This window comes from Bubalus bubalis, chromosome 2, assembly GCF_019923935.1.
Source record: "Bubalus bubalis isolate 160015118507 breed Murrah chromosome 2, NDDB_SH_1, whole genome shotgun sequence".
Taxonomy (NCBI): Eukaryota; Metazoa; Chordata; class Mammalia; order Artiodactyla; family Bovidae; genus Bubalus; species Bubalus bubalis.
The window spans coordinates 1,079,856-1,093,683 of record NC_059158.1 but is presented as its reverse complement, the minus strand read 5'-3'; the positions used below and the strand labels follow the sequence as shown (position 1 = coordinate 1,093,683).

Here is a 13,828-nt window from a genome sequence, read left to right as displayed (position 1 = left end):
GTTAATCCAAGCTCTGCCGCTTACCGGCTGTGACCTAGGCAAGCTCCTTCATTGCCCTGAGCCTCATTTTTTCCAGATGTAAAATAGATATAAGAGTGGTTTCTGACTCACAGATGACTGAGCACTGGAAGAGCACTGGGCAGGTGCCCAGCGCCCAGCCGGCCCCGGAGCCTCACGCAGCTGAGCTGCGGGGGCTCCGCGTGTCTGTCCCTGCGCTCGCCCCTTTGCTCAGGGAGCCTCACGGCGTCCGTGTCACCATGCCCTGCTTTTCCCTGCACACCTCTCATCTCCTGGGACTCGCTGTGGGTCTTCTTCTTCTTATTGTCTCTCCTCTTTTCCCATCACCGGAGAGTGAGCCCCGCAAGGGCAGAGACCTTTGTATGTTTCGTTTGAGTCTGGACAGGGCCTCAAGAGTTGCTCTGTAATACTTAACTGAATGAACAGTAAGAGGACTTAAAGTGGCTCGGATGCTAGTTTTGCAAATAACATGACTCAGCGTATCTGAAGCAAAAAGTGAAAGTAAAATAAAATGTGAGAAACTTGCCCGTTAGAGAGACACTACAACTTGCAGTGGATTTTACGTTTTGAGGGTATTTTATCTGGACATATTAATATGTAGAAAAGAATGAAAACCAGATGAAAGCAGGTTTTAAACATTCCTTTCCCACGTTCTCTACCCTCCTTCCTCCTGGCACAAGTAAGGGGAACGAATGGGCTCTCCTTGCACATCTTTGTACCCGACTCCCCGGTGGTTTCCCGAGTCCCTGCTCTGCGTCTCCGCGTCCACGCCGCAGTGCCGATGCTGGCCCGGCCCGGCCCGGCCTGTGCTGTGTGAGCAGACGCCCAGGGCGCCGTGTGGCCCTCTCCGTGGGGGACGGTGTTGGTTCAGACAGCAGCACAGTCTCAGGCTCAGCCCTTGGTTTCCTGTGCTCTCACAGAAGAGGCTCAGCATCGCCTCCGTAAATCGGGGCCCAGGGCTTCTTCACTTGTTCCCTCCTTCTGTCCCCACCCCGCCCCTCACTCTCAAACCCTGTGTGGTCTGAACCTGGTACTTTGGCAGCGTGGTTTGGAGACGACCCTGGAAGATGAATTGCTCTTACCAAGTCTCCCTGACAGCTGCCCGGGTCATTAAATTAACAGCAGTGAGGGGAGTGACAAGTAAAACTCAGGCCAGACTCAAGTTTCCTGTTGGGGTCAGAACCCTGGTGCTTCGCAGGGTCTCGGGAGGCCTGTCCTTCGCCCTCGGGCATCTTCACATTGCCGTTGTCTTTCTGTGAATTCTAAACCTTTGTGTAGAAGTTTGAAGATAAGCTGATGTTAAACCATTGTGGCCATGCTGCACTGCATCCTTATGAACTTAATTCAACTGGCTTTGCGGCTTAATTAGTAGTGTGTACTCTGCTCTCTTTAAGGCAGTGAAAGACTGGCTTCGTAGGGGAGACCGTTGGCACTGCCTGCAGATGGAACGCCAGGGTCGCTGAGGGTGGCGAGTTTAGCAGCGCCCAGGCTGCAGTGTCTGGCATCGCGGGAGGTGCCCCTGCTGAGGCTGGACCTGCCCAGGCCGCACTGGCACTGCCCAGGCAGTTACTCTCCAGGGCACCTAACATTTCAGGGAGGCAGAGCAGGCACCAACATCTCATCTCACTCAGAGAACTCCCAGGGAAGGTCATTTTCTCAGACATTTTTAAGAACACAAAGAACATCATTTGCAGATTACCTATGATTTAAGACCTTGTCTTACTATAATAAATCTTAGAGGAAAGTGATGTTCTTTTGAATAACAGAAATGCTGAAACTTGAAATTATTGGCACTCACTAGTTTTCTAGGTCATCCACTTTTCAAGCCGTCATAAATATGCCTAAGCTTTCTGCATCCAGACACAAAGCAGTTCTGCTCGGAATAAAGCCCTGCGTGCACCCCAGGCCACGTGCACTTGCTGACTCACCCTGCTTCCGCCAGGGCAGGCTCACGGCGGCAAACTCGGGCCGCCTCTGACTCCGGGGACCTGGCTTGTATCCAGCTCTCATTCCCTGGCCCATCAGCCTTCCCCACCTCTCTCCCTCCCTTCACTGCATCTGTGTGTTTTGGGGCGACATTCCTGGCTCTGTGCTAGCTATTGAAGATTGAAGAAACCCAAGTCTCACAAAATGTGGTCATTCTTTCCGTGTGTACTTTTGCTGTGGTGTTTCTAGGCGTCTTTTCTAAAAACTTTGCCTGTCTTCAGTCGCCACAGTTTGGATTTCACTGACTGCTTATTTCCAGTATTTTCAGTCTTTTTCACTCTGTTATTGTTTCATTTTGCCTGTTTTCAAAAATTATTCCCTGTTTTTAGCTGATGTTATTAATTTTTTGGTCTCTTTGGGATGTATATGAAGTCAACATGAAGGAGATATTTAGGGAGAATATTTAAGGTCATTTTCAGAATGTGCTGTTATTTTCATTTCCTCTTGTGTAAATTCTCTCCTGAATTGTAGATCTTGTTGGTTCTCTCTTTAGCATGAGTAAATAATTGTTTTTGAATTATTTAAACTAAGGTGTTTGAACTTCATCTGAATGCTGTGAGGAGCCATTCTACTTCAAGAAGAATGTGGCCTGATTAGATTTTACATTTTGGGAAGGTCATTCTGGTAGCGTGGAAGATGGAGTTTAGAAAGGCCAGGACCAGAGGCTGGGAGGTGTGTTTGGAACATTGCGTCTGTGCAAAGGTCATGGTGAGAGACCCGGGTGTTCGGGGGTAGACTCAGCATGGACATCGGGGTCACGAGGAGCAGCTGCGTTGTGCAGGGTGGGGTGCCCAGGCTGCCCGGACGCCCTTCTCCTTCAAGGCCAGCCCTCTTTCCTGCTGCACCTCTGGCCACGTTGCTCACTGGCTGCTTGGAATAGAACGTGGAGCCTTTGTTTCCCTTGCTCCCACTGACCATCATGTCAGTCAAGAGGATGGTTGCTGGACACGTGTGTGGTGTCCTCAGTTATACAGAGGAATGAGCCTGGAAAGGCCTGTATGTGGGGGAAAGGCACTGAGGCTGAGGTTGTTGACAACACGAGGAGGAAAGCCGAGAGTTTCGACCAGCTGTCGCCAGCACCTCCTGTGGCACCCTCTCCTCGTTTGTCACCGCCCGCCACACACCCAGAGGCGTCTTTTCCTCACCCAAGGAAGCTGCTCTCACGGCAAGCTGCGTTTCCTTCTTCTGAGAACTCACACGCTCATTCTAGTGCTCTCTTTCCCTGCTCAGCTCTGACTTGGATGCTGTTATTTCCCCGTTTGCTCTGAACTCAGTTTCCTCTTGGTCTCGTGTCTGTTGGTCTGACGTGCAGTCTGTGTGGCCATCTGCCCCCCCACCCGGCCTCCTGTCTCTGCTCAGTCACATCAGCTCACAGACCTCAGGGGGACAGACGTCTGCAGGCATCACACTGGATGGTGTTCAAAAGAGAGTAAGACATATCCCCTGTCCAGCGTGACCTTTGTTTTCCTGTAAAATCTAAATTTTGTACCACACAGCAGTTTCAATGTGGAAAAAAACCCATGAAAACACAGTATTTTTTTTCACATTTTGAAAGTGTATGGCTAATACCTGCTTATGCACTTTTTTGTTATAGAAAATACTACTTTTAAAATGCCATTTAATAGCACTAAACACATACTCAAAGTGTTAATAGCAGCAACGCTGTTGGTAATGATGTTTTCCCCTAGAGCCTGCAGTCGCTGAGCTGCCTCAGCCTTAGGGCTGCCCCAGGTTTTCACATCATTTTGCTCCTGTGGGAGTGACTCTGGTCTAGAACGGACACTGGGGTTTAGAGAAAGGCGTTCTGAGAGGAAGGAGCGATTTCGATGTCCCTGTCCTTTCTGAGGAGATCTGCCGTGTTTGGAGGTATTGGAATACTTGGCTCCTTTTTATTCGTGTCCTCACGGAATATCACCCTGCACTGGGCATGATGGAGAGCAGATGGAGGCGTGTGCCTACCCCTAAGACCGTGGTTTCTTTTATGCACAACCTGCTTCTCAAGAGCATGGGTTGCTCCAGAGGGAGCATATTAAGCAGATTGTTTTTCAAAACGCTGCTCAGCTGAAGACGGACTTCTGTTTTGTTAATTTAGTGCCTAATCAGACTTCAGTGAAGGGTGTGCCCCGGTCAGGTCTTCTCGATCCTAATGAGCAGGTTTATCATCTTTCTATTCATATCCTCTATTATTTAACAGAGCCTGAGTCACTGCACCCACTTCCTGTCTCAGAGCTCACAATGGAAAGAAATCTCACCTCCTGAGCCCTCTGCCTGCGTAACGGCTGCTCTGAGTCCTCTGGACTCTCTCGGACTCTGTGCATGCAGAAGGCGCTCCTGGAGGGTGGTGACCGGAGGCCTCCCCACGCACGGGCGGGGGCACTGCCTTCTGTTCTGCATCTCTGCTCTTCACAGTGAGACTGCTCCTTTCTCATTCTCAGCCTGAGCTCTGTGGGGTCTGAGGGTGTGGCTGCCGTCACCTTTCTCTCTTTCTCTCATCTAAATGCACGGCCTCCTCGGTCCAGTTTTCAGTGTCCTGACGTGTTTTGTTCATTTCCCCCAATGGCTTAGTATGTTATTTCTTCTAAAATTGGTACATTATATGCTTATGTGCTAATTTTGGGAGAAAAAGCACCTCAAGAGAAATGGAGGCAAAAAGGACAGAAAACCATTTGTGCCCACACGCCGCGCTGCTGCTGTGGTCTGTCTTGAGCCGGGACACTCGGACACGCCACTTGCCTTGAGGCTAAATCTCCCTGAGCTGTTAGTTTCCTGCCAGGAGCTCTGGCTCCTCTTCGTCTTAATGAAATTCTCTTCCCTCACAAAACGGGACCCACGTTCCTGCAGCTGTGCGCTTTGTAGCTTCTCAGGCCCACCGAGCGTTTCCAGTAGTTCTCGTTTTGTGGTTGCTGTCCTGATGGTCTGTGGACTAAAGAACAGTTAGCTGTTTAGATGCAAAGGGAAGTGCTGAATTCCTACTCCAGTGTGTAGTAGTGGCCACTCCAGCTGTCATGACAGTGGTTGAAAGAGAAAGGGATGCTTTATGCTAAGAGTGGACACCGTTTCGGTCATCCTGTGCATTACCGAGCCGCTGCTCAGACTCGGTCTGTCCCGAGGGCTCCCCGAGTCCCCACTGCCTGCGTGGTGACGGGCGACAAGAGTCAAATCCTGTGGTCACCTCTGGACTGTCTTCAACAGACACTTTAATCCCTTGCTTAAGTGTTTAAGGCTCTTGCCTGAGTCCCCCTGATGCAGATAATCCCTCCAGTCACTCCCAGGCCTCCTGGCCCCAGGCTTCAGGGCAGTTAGAGCCTCCCTGTGTGTGTGATCAGAGCCATGCGGAAGACTGAAGTTGTGAACTTTATCAGCTAGGGCTCAGAGCTAGATTGGTCATTCACTTTTTTATTATCTGTCCAAAAACAGTGTCACATTAATGCCTTCATACACCTATGTGGTTTTGGGACTAGTTACCGAGGTCAGGAGCCTGCCGTGATCCAGACCGTAGAGTAATCGAAGATGCAGCGATGTGCCGTGTGGCTGTGTGCATCAGGCCCCGACGTGGGTGGGGGGAGCTTGTTCATGGAGCGGGTGTGGGTTCTGAGAGACTGGGCCAAGGTTCTGATTAGTCAGCGTTTCTGTTCGTCTTTATGGATGAAAAGTGGAATCGGGAGAGAAGTCGAAACTTGTCCTTTGTCTGTTCCACAAACGGTTTCGTGTCCTGCTGTGTGCTGATCAGATGGGTGGGGGACGGGGACCCCCACGTGGGCAGTGGACAAACGGCTCTCGTGAGATTGGAGTTGTCAGGAGCACGGTGCCTGGGGCGGTTATCTTGTACAGACACCATGAATGTTCTGATTCCCTGTGGGAATCTTTAGTCCACTTGGAATATTTTTTAAAAAACCTAAAGGGAAAGGCTCCCCACTCCAGTATTCTCGCCTGGAGAATTCCAGGGATGTGTAGTCCATGGGGTCGCAAAGAGTCAGACATGACTGAGCGATTTTCACTTCCAATGGAAACTGAGTTGGGTGTGTAGAGTTGCACAGAGATGGCACCCCACTCCAGTACTCTTGCCTGGAAAATCCCATGGTCGGAGGAGCCTGGGGGGCTGCAGTCCATGGGGTCGCACAGAGTCAGACATGACTGAGCGACTTCACTTTCACTTTTCACTTTCACGCATTGGAGGGGGAAATGGCAACCCACTCCAGTGTTCTTGCCTGGAGAATCCCAGGGACGGGGGAGCCTGGTGAGCTGCCGTCTATGGGGTCGCACCGAGTCGGACACGACTGAAGCGACTTAGCAGCAGCAGCAGCAGTCCCCTTTGTTTAGTCTGGGTAGAATTCGACACGCTGACGGACTGATAACCTTATGATTGTTAGATGTTTCAAGTTATCATTGTATGTTTTTGAATAAAAATATAATTATAGTGAGATAAGGAAAAGATCGTATAAAACTGGGCTTGTGAGTGTCAGGAGGTTCTGGTGTAGAGGCACAGAGAGCCAAGGCTGGGGGCGAGTCCACAGTGCAAAGGCCCGATTGAAACGACGCCCTTCCTCTGTTCTGGCACCATCACTGGCTGCCCAGTGGCCACTGAGCAAGACTGCACCCCCGCCTCCCCCAGTGTGGCCGGCCTCTGTCCTTGGCTTTTCCCGTCTGAGCTGGAGCCTTCTGGTTCCCAGCACAGCCAGGGTGACCCCCCCATCAGGGGGCCTCCCACCCTGTCTCCACTGGCTGCGTGGGTGTCTCCTCCCTGAGCCTTCTCTCCTCCGTCCATGCCCTCTCCCCTCCTCTGAGTTTCTGGGCCCCTACCCGCCGTGGTCCCCAGACCCTGTAGCCGTCTCAGCCCCACCCCCTCAGTTCCAGTAGCCTCAGCCTTGAGGGCCCCTCCACTCCCCTCGCTGTTCTGCACCCGGAGGCAGGCGGGGGGACTCCTTCACCTTTGCAGGTCCTGCACTTAGGACGGGTGCCCTGCTGCTCGGGGTGCACGCCCCATAAACAGCGCTGCCCCTCACCCCAGATCGTCCAGGAAGCCCCTCTGCCAGGCTGCAGCCCCCCGGGCCAGCCCCCTGCCGGCCCCTCCGCCCTGCTCTGATCTCCTCTTGTCCCAGATGCGAGGAGGTGGCTGCCCACTGAGCGCTGCCCACCAAGCGCCGTGTCCGTGGAGACGGGTGTTTCATTGTTGCTCTCCTTGGTTAATACTCTCACTTGCAGATTCCAGCTCTGAGGAGGCGCGGCAGCGGGCGGCTGCCTGTGTGGTCCCGCGTCTCCCGGAGGCGGAGGTGGCGCCCAGGGCCCGGCTGCCTCTTCCCACACGGAGTTCTCCTGCAGCAGCAGCCTCTGAGGGTCTGAGGCAACATCTGTACTCAGGCAACGCTGGCTCCTTCCTTGAGATTTCAGAAATCAAGTTTGCTTCCCGCGTAAAGTCCACTCCCTTATTAACTGTATGCTCAGGTCACTTAGAAGTTACCTGCCTGCACTTCAGACTCCATGCCATCCTCTGTGTTCAGGTTCCCACTGGCGGGAAAACAGGAAAACAGGCACGCACACACACATGCACGGCTCCTGTCCTGGGGGCTCTGGGCCACTAGACCGTGGGCGCTAGGGCTCTGAGGTCAGAGGTGACGCCAGGAGGAGGTGCTGCCCGGGAGGGGTGTGAGGGTGCCGTGACTGCCGACCTTACTGGGCCTGCGTGGCGTGAGCCCCGTGCCGAGAGCCGGGCTGGTCCAGTAAGCACGCTTCCAGAATCCACGCTCACGCGTTGCTTGGTCATGCGGGGTGCAGGGCAGGCCTCCAGCTCCTCCATCGGGGTCCCCACAGCACTCTGGGTGGGAGGCTCAGATTTCCACTCCTCTCTGAATGAGGATAACTCTGGGATACATGTTTATATCTTTGAATGTTGATCAGAGCAATCTGCTGTATATTTGAACTTAAGTTTCCTATTTTCCTTGGGCTTTACGCGCCCTGGGTCCCGGTGGCCCTGCCACTGTCCTGATGGGCCTGGCGGTGAGCGTGTCGGGGCGGCGCCTGCTCTCCTGACGGCCCTCGCTCTGAGCTCTGCGTCTTTGTGCAGCGGGGCTGCACAGCCTTTGCTGTAACTGTTACGCCGAAGTTTTGAAATTGACCGAGTTTCTTGTTAATTGTAACTATTTCAGTAAGATTAGGTTATCAACCTTCTTCCGTCTTCTGGTAGCCCGTGTTTTCTCGTAGTCTTTGTAGTTTTATTTGATATTTCTGTGTTCCACATTTAAATCTCAGTGGTTCACATGCTGTCTTCATTCATCTCCCAAACACTGGCACAAGCCACGTTTCAGGCCCAGGGCTCCTGCTCAACACAAGGTATCTCTGCCCTCAGGAGCCTCGTTTTAATGGAGAAGCTGGACAGTGAGTGAAGGCTGGGTGGACGGACGTGCGGGCCTCTGGGCTGTGTGGGCAGAGAGGAGGGCAGGGCAGGCCCCCGGGACGGGGCACGCCGCGTGCAGCGCGAGGCTGACCGCGTGCCTACCTGCCTGGGTGTGTGTGCCCGTGAGTACTCCAGGACAGCGATTTTCAGACAACGGTTTTTATTAGTTTAGGAGATTTTAATATTAGGTTAATTTATTTATTATACTTACAGTTAATTGAAGTAAAAAGCACATTGGTCACATTTATTTTTAAATAAAACATGTGAGAGCTGCAGAGTACTGAGTGATTCCTTAACACCCTCTTCTTCAAAGCCCATCAACTCAACATGCATTAGCATCTTTCTGTATTCAGTGTGTCTTATAATTAAAAGATATGTGTGTTTTTTAGTCGTTAAATCATGACCGACTTTGCAACCCCATGGACTATAGCCGACCAGGCTCCTCTGTCCATGGGATCCTCCAGGCAAAAATACTGGAGGATTTCCTTCTCCGGGGATCTTCCCAACCCAGGATTGAACCCACATCTCCTGCATTGGCAAGAAGGTTCTTTACCACTAAGCCACCTGGGAAGCCTATATGATTATGTATCAGATCAGATCAGATCAGTTGCTCAGTCGTGTCCAACTCTTTGTGACCCCATAAATTGCAGCACGCCAGGCCTCCCTGTCCATCACCAACTCCCGGAGTTCACTGAGACTCACGTCCATCGAGTCGTGATGCCATCCAGCCATCTCATCCTCTGTCATCCCCTTCTTGCCCCCAATCCCTCCCAGCATCAGAGTCTTTTCCAGTGAGTCAACTCTTCGCATGAGGTGGCCAAAGTACTGGAGTTTCAGCATCATTATGTATATAATATAAGGTACTAAAAAGTCATGCTTGTAGCTTAATTAAAAATAGAAGATAAAACAGTTCTTTTAATAATCAACTGTGTTCTAATCACATGTTCCCAAACTTAATCTGTGCATAACAATTAAACGGGGCTCATTGAAAATGTGGATTCCTAGCCACCCCCCACCCAGAGATTGGTTCCAGCTGAATTTTTCGGGGACACCCAGGCACCCTGATGATTCTGTGGAGCAGAGGCTTGCGTTTTGAGAAGCCCAGCCCCAGGGACTTGAGCCTGGAGTTAGCAGGTGATGTATGTGGTTCAGGCATTCCCTGTGTTACACAGGGAATTGATACCACTTTCTTAAGGTATTTTTTCATCCACCTGATGTTAGAAACTGATGACATCCACACTCTTACTCTGCTGCTGGAAAATAATACTTTCCCACAAACAGAGCCCTTCCGAGTAGCAGTTGCAGCCGTTGCCTCTGGGGGTCTTTGCTGCTGGTCTGCACTAACGTGGCCGCATCGGCACCTGCTGTCTCCAGATCTCGTTCGACCTGGCGGAGTACACGGCCGACGTGGATGGCGTGGGCACCTTGCGGCTCCTGGACGCGGTGAAGACCTGCGGCCTTATCAGCTCGGTGCGGTTCTACCAAGCCTCGACGAGTGAGCTCTACGGGAAGGTGCAAGAGATACCTCAGAAGGAGACCACGCCTTTCTACCCGCGCTCCCCTTACGGTGAGAACGTGTGGCCCCGTCCTGCTCCGGGGCTGGCGACACGTGGTGGGCGGTGGCTATGCAGACGGACCGAGGTGCGTGACTTGCCGGCCAGACGCCTGTGCGCAGGCAGGGGGTCCTGCTGCCCTTGCCTCTGGGGTGAAATCGCTGACTCACCGCACCCTCCAGACAGAGCGCTGTGAGAGGGAAGTTGCTTCCTCCAAGATTCTTCATACTGGACTGTTGTGGGTTGTGCTGAAGTGATATGTCTGGTGTTTATTCCATTTCCCAGTTTAAATTCTCCCTGAGCTCAAACCCTTAAGTGGAAGTGTTAGTCGCTCAGTCGTGTCTGACTCCTTGTGACCCCATGGACTATAGCCTGCCAGGCTCCTCTGTCCATGGGATTCTCCAGGCAAGAATACTGGCGTGGGTTACCATTCCCTTCTCCAGGCGGGTCTTCCCAACCCAGGGATCGAATTGATCTCCTGCATTGCAGGCAAATTCTTTGCCATCTGAGCCAGCAGGGAAACCCTAAAACAGATAGACAAATCTATCGCATCTAATATATTTATAAAAAGAATATTCACAGAAGACTTTAGTGATAAAATTTAAAGCAGCTAGAATATCAAGATTCAGGTTTTTCACTTACTGCTTCCTTAAAGAAACAGGGGCCGAGGCCTAAGAAAGGTCGCTTTGCTGTGCCGCGCACTGCAGTTGAGTTAGGCTGTGAAGGCAGGGCTGTGGCCGTTACAGAGGGAAGCGACTTAAGTGTTTCCTTGTTTCATGTCTAACTGGCAAAGGAACCTTTATTTTGTCCTTGGCTTTTGATTCATTTTTTCCCTATCTTGATACATCGTGAGCTGTAAATTCTGCAAGTTGTTACTTGTTTGAGTGAAAATCTGCTTTACAGTACGACGCTGTCTTTGATTTGCTTTTAAACGTTTATCCCACAGGGGCAGCGAAGCTCTACGCGTACTGGATCGTGGTGAACTTCCGGGAGGCGTACAACCTGTTCGCAGTGAACGGCATCCTCTTCAACCACGAGAGCCCCCGGAGAGGTCCGTGCAGGTGCCGATGGGAGGAGGGCGCCTGGCTCCAGGCAGGGACACGCGTGTGTGTGTGCGTGCGCGCGCGTGTGTGCATGGGTTGTACACGTGTGCTGTGCAGCCCGGGGCCGCTTCACATCTGCTTTTAATGATGCGAGTGTGGGAAGCAGGCGATGGAGACACGGGAGCCCAGCCTGGATCGCCTACTAGCTTTGATAGGGGTTTATTCAGATGGAGCTGAGTGCGCCCCAGGCTTACCATTCCCATCGGAAGCGCTCACCACGCGTGTTTGAACCCGGGAGTCAGGAGGTGTCCTTGGAATACGAGGGGCCGGGCGGGAGCCAGGGCTTCTTCCCCGTGTCGCTGTTGCTCCAAAGCCTCCACCTTGGAGTCTCCCCTTCCTCACTTTGAATCAGCTGTGTACTCAATATTCCTTCTTTACATTCCAGTCAACAAGCACCCAGGCGTTTCTGTGCTTCTAGAGCGTGTCTTAAGGTACATTTGAAATCACTGCTTGTACTTAGAATCTTCATGTATTTTCTTTTTCAGAGAATCACGTTTGTTTGCGTTGGCTTGTTGCCTTTGAGACTGTGAGCAACGTGCCAACTCTCCTCTTCCAAATATTAGGCTTTAAATAAGAAAGTGTGTACTCCTTTCATTATTTCTGGTTTACTAAAGCATGAGAAATCTTTAACAAAACATGTACACCTACAAAGTGAAAGTCATCTGTTTAGTTCTAGGAAGTTTTATTAAATTTCACTGTCATTCAGGCTTTTAGCTTGAAAACGAATGAGAAACCAGCATTGTAGGTTGTTTCATGCCCAACAGTTAGTAATGCTTATAACTTGGTCAGTGAATTTTTATGTGACTGTGTAGCCACGTAATGAAACCAGCAAGTCATGAGGAAAGACTGGAGTGGCGCTGGCCCTGGTATGTTTAGTGGCAGCACATTTTAATTTTATAATTGCTCCAGTTAGAACTTCCCACGATGGAGTGCTGGAGCATCAGAGCCCGGCGGCCGTCTCTGCCTCTGAAGGGAGAGCCAGTGAGCAGGCTCGGCGCCGCGCCGCGGGGCGCCCCGAGCAGCCGGGAGAGGGGGCGCCCGGCCGTCCCCGCGTCTGACCGGGCCGGGGTGCTGGGGACGGACCGTCCGGCCTCCCAGGCGCAAACCCGTCAGTGCGTCTTGTCTGCTGTGCTTCTCCCCTCAACTTTTCCACTGGCAAAAAAAGAAAACTCAGTTGTTTGGGGTTAGGTTAGGATACGGAAAAACATTCTTAGTTGTGGAATAAGGAGATTTACAGTTTTAAATGGAAACCCCTCAGGCCTCCGCGCGCCTCCCAGTGAGAGCCGTTTGTCTGCGCTGGTGTCAGTGACTGTTTAAAAATGTTTATTTTTAAAAGGAGTCTTTATTTTTTATTAAGGTATGGTTGATTCATAATGGTGTTAGTTTCCGGTGTATAATTAAGTGATTTGTATATAATGTAACTGAATATATATATGTATGTACACACACACACACACACACACACACACAGATTCTTTTCCCATATAAGTGACTACAAAACGAGTCGAGTTCCCTGTGCGGCGCAGCAGGTCCTTCTTGCTTACCCATTCTGTGTGCACTAGGGCACACGCGACAATCGTCAGTTCATCAGTTACTCCTCCCCAGCCTTTCTCCACTGGTGACCACAGTTTGTTTTCTGTGTCTGTAAGTCTGTTTCTGTTCCGTAAATAAGTTCATTTATAACTTAAAGATTCTGCGTGCACGTGATACCATGTGACACTTGTCTTTGACTTCGTTTAATATGATAATCTCTAGGTCCATCCATGTTGCTGCAAATGGCATTATTTTGTTCTTTCTTACAGCTGAGTAAATATTCTGTTGCATATCTACCACATCGTCTGTATCCATCCTTCCGCTGATGAACATTTATGTTCCTTCCGCGCCTTGGCTCTCGTATATGGTGCTGCACTGAGCACTGGGGTGCATGCGTCGTCTCCAATTTTGTTTTCCTCCAGGTGTATGTCTAAGAGTAGGATTGCTAAGTAATGTAGTGGTTCTGTTAGTTTTTTAATGCAAGGTCTCCAGCCTCAGGGGTATAATAATGCCTGATGATCTGAGGTGGAGCTGATGTAATAATAGAAATAAAGTCACAATAAATGTCAGGCACTTGAGTCGTCCTGAAACCATCTCTCCCACCCCCAGTCCACGGAAAACTTGTATTCCATGAACAGGTCCCTGGTGACAAAAAGGCCGGGCTGCTGCTTTACGGAACCTCCATGCTGCTCTCCACAATGACCGCGCCAGCTCACGGTCCCACCACCACTGTCGGAGGGTCCCTTTCCGTCATACGCCTTGCAGCATTTATTGTTTGTAGACTTTTTGGTGATGGCCATTCTCACTGGTGTGGTGATACCAAATAAAACCTAATTAAACTTAAAACCTTTTGCGCAGCAAAGGAAGCCATAAACAAAATGAAAAGACAATGTGTAGAATGGGAGGAAATATTTAGAAATGATGCAATAGACAAGGGATTAATCTCCAAAATATACAAGTAACTCATACAGCTCAGTATCAAAACAAACAAACAAACACCACAAAACACCCAATCAGAACTCCAATGAAAAAATGGGCAGATGATCTAAATAGACATTTCTCCAGAGAAGACATAGATAGTTAATAGGCTCATGAAAAGATGTTCACCATCACTAATTATTAGAGAAATGCCAATCAAAATGGAAAATAATACTTCTTTTTTAGTTTAAAGAAAAGTAAACAGTAGAAGGAGGTTATGTGGAGAGAAGCCCCCTTTCTCATCAGGCTCCAGCCCCACCCTCAGG

The 13,828-nt window shown here is 50.6% G+C and overlaps 1 protein-coding gene across 2 annotated transcripts in view; it reads left to right on the top strand.

The window, feature by feature from the left end:
- Positions 1-13,828, top strand: part of GMDS (GDP-mannose 4,6-dehydratase) — a 411,761-nt gene that overhangs the window by 154,752 nt on the left and 243,181 nt on the right. For both annotated transcript variants that reach the window (XM_045162304.1, XM_045162305.1), the window contains exons 2-3: positions 9,770-9,962; positions 10,895-10,999. In XM_045162304.1, coding sequence (XP_045018239.1) covers positions 9,770-9,962; positions 10,895-10,999 — 298 coding nt within the window. The remainder of the gene's footprint in view (positions 1-9,769; positions 9,963-10,894; positions 11,000-13,828) is intronic.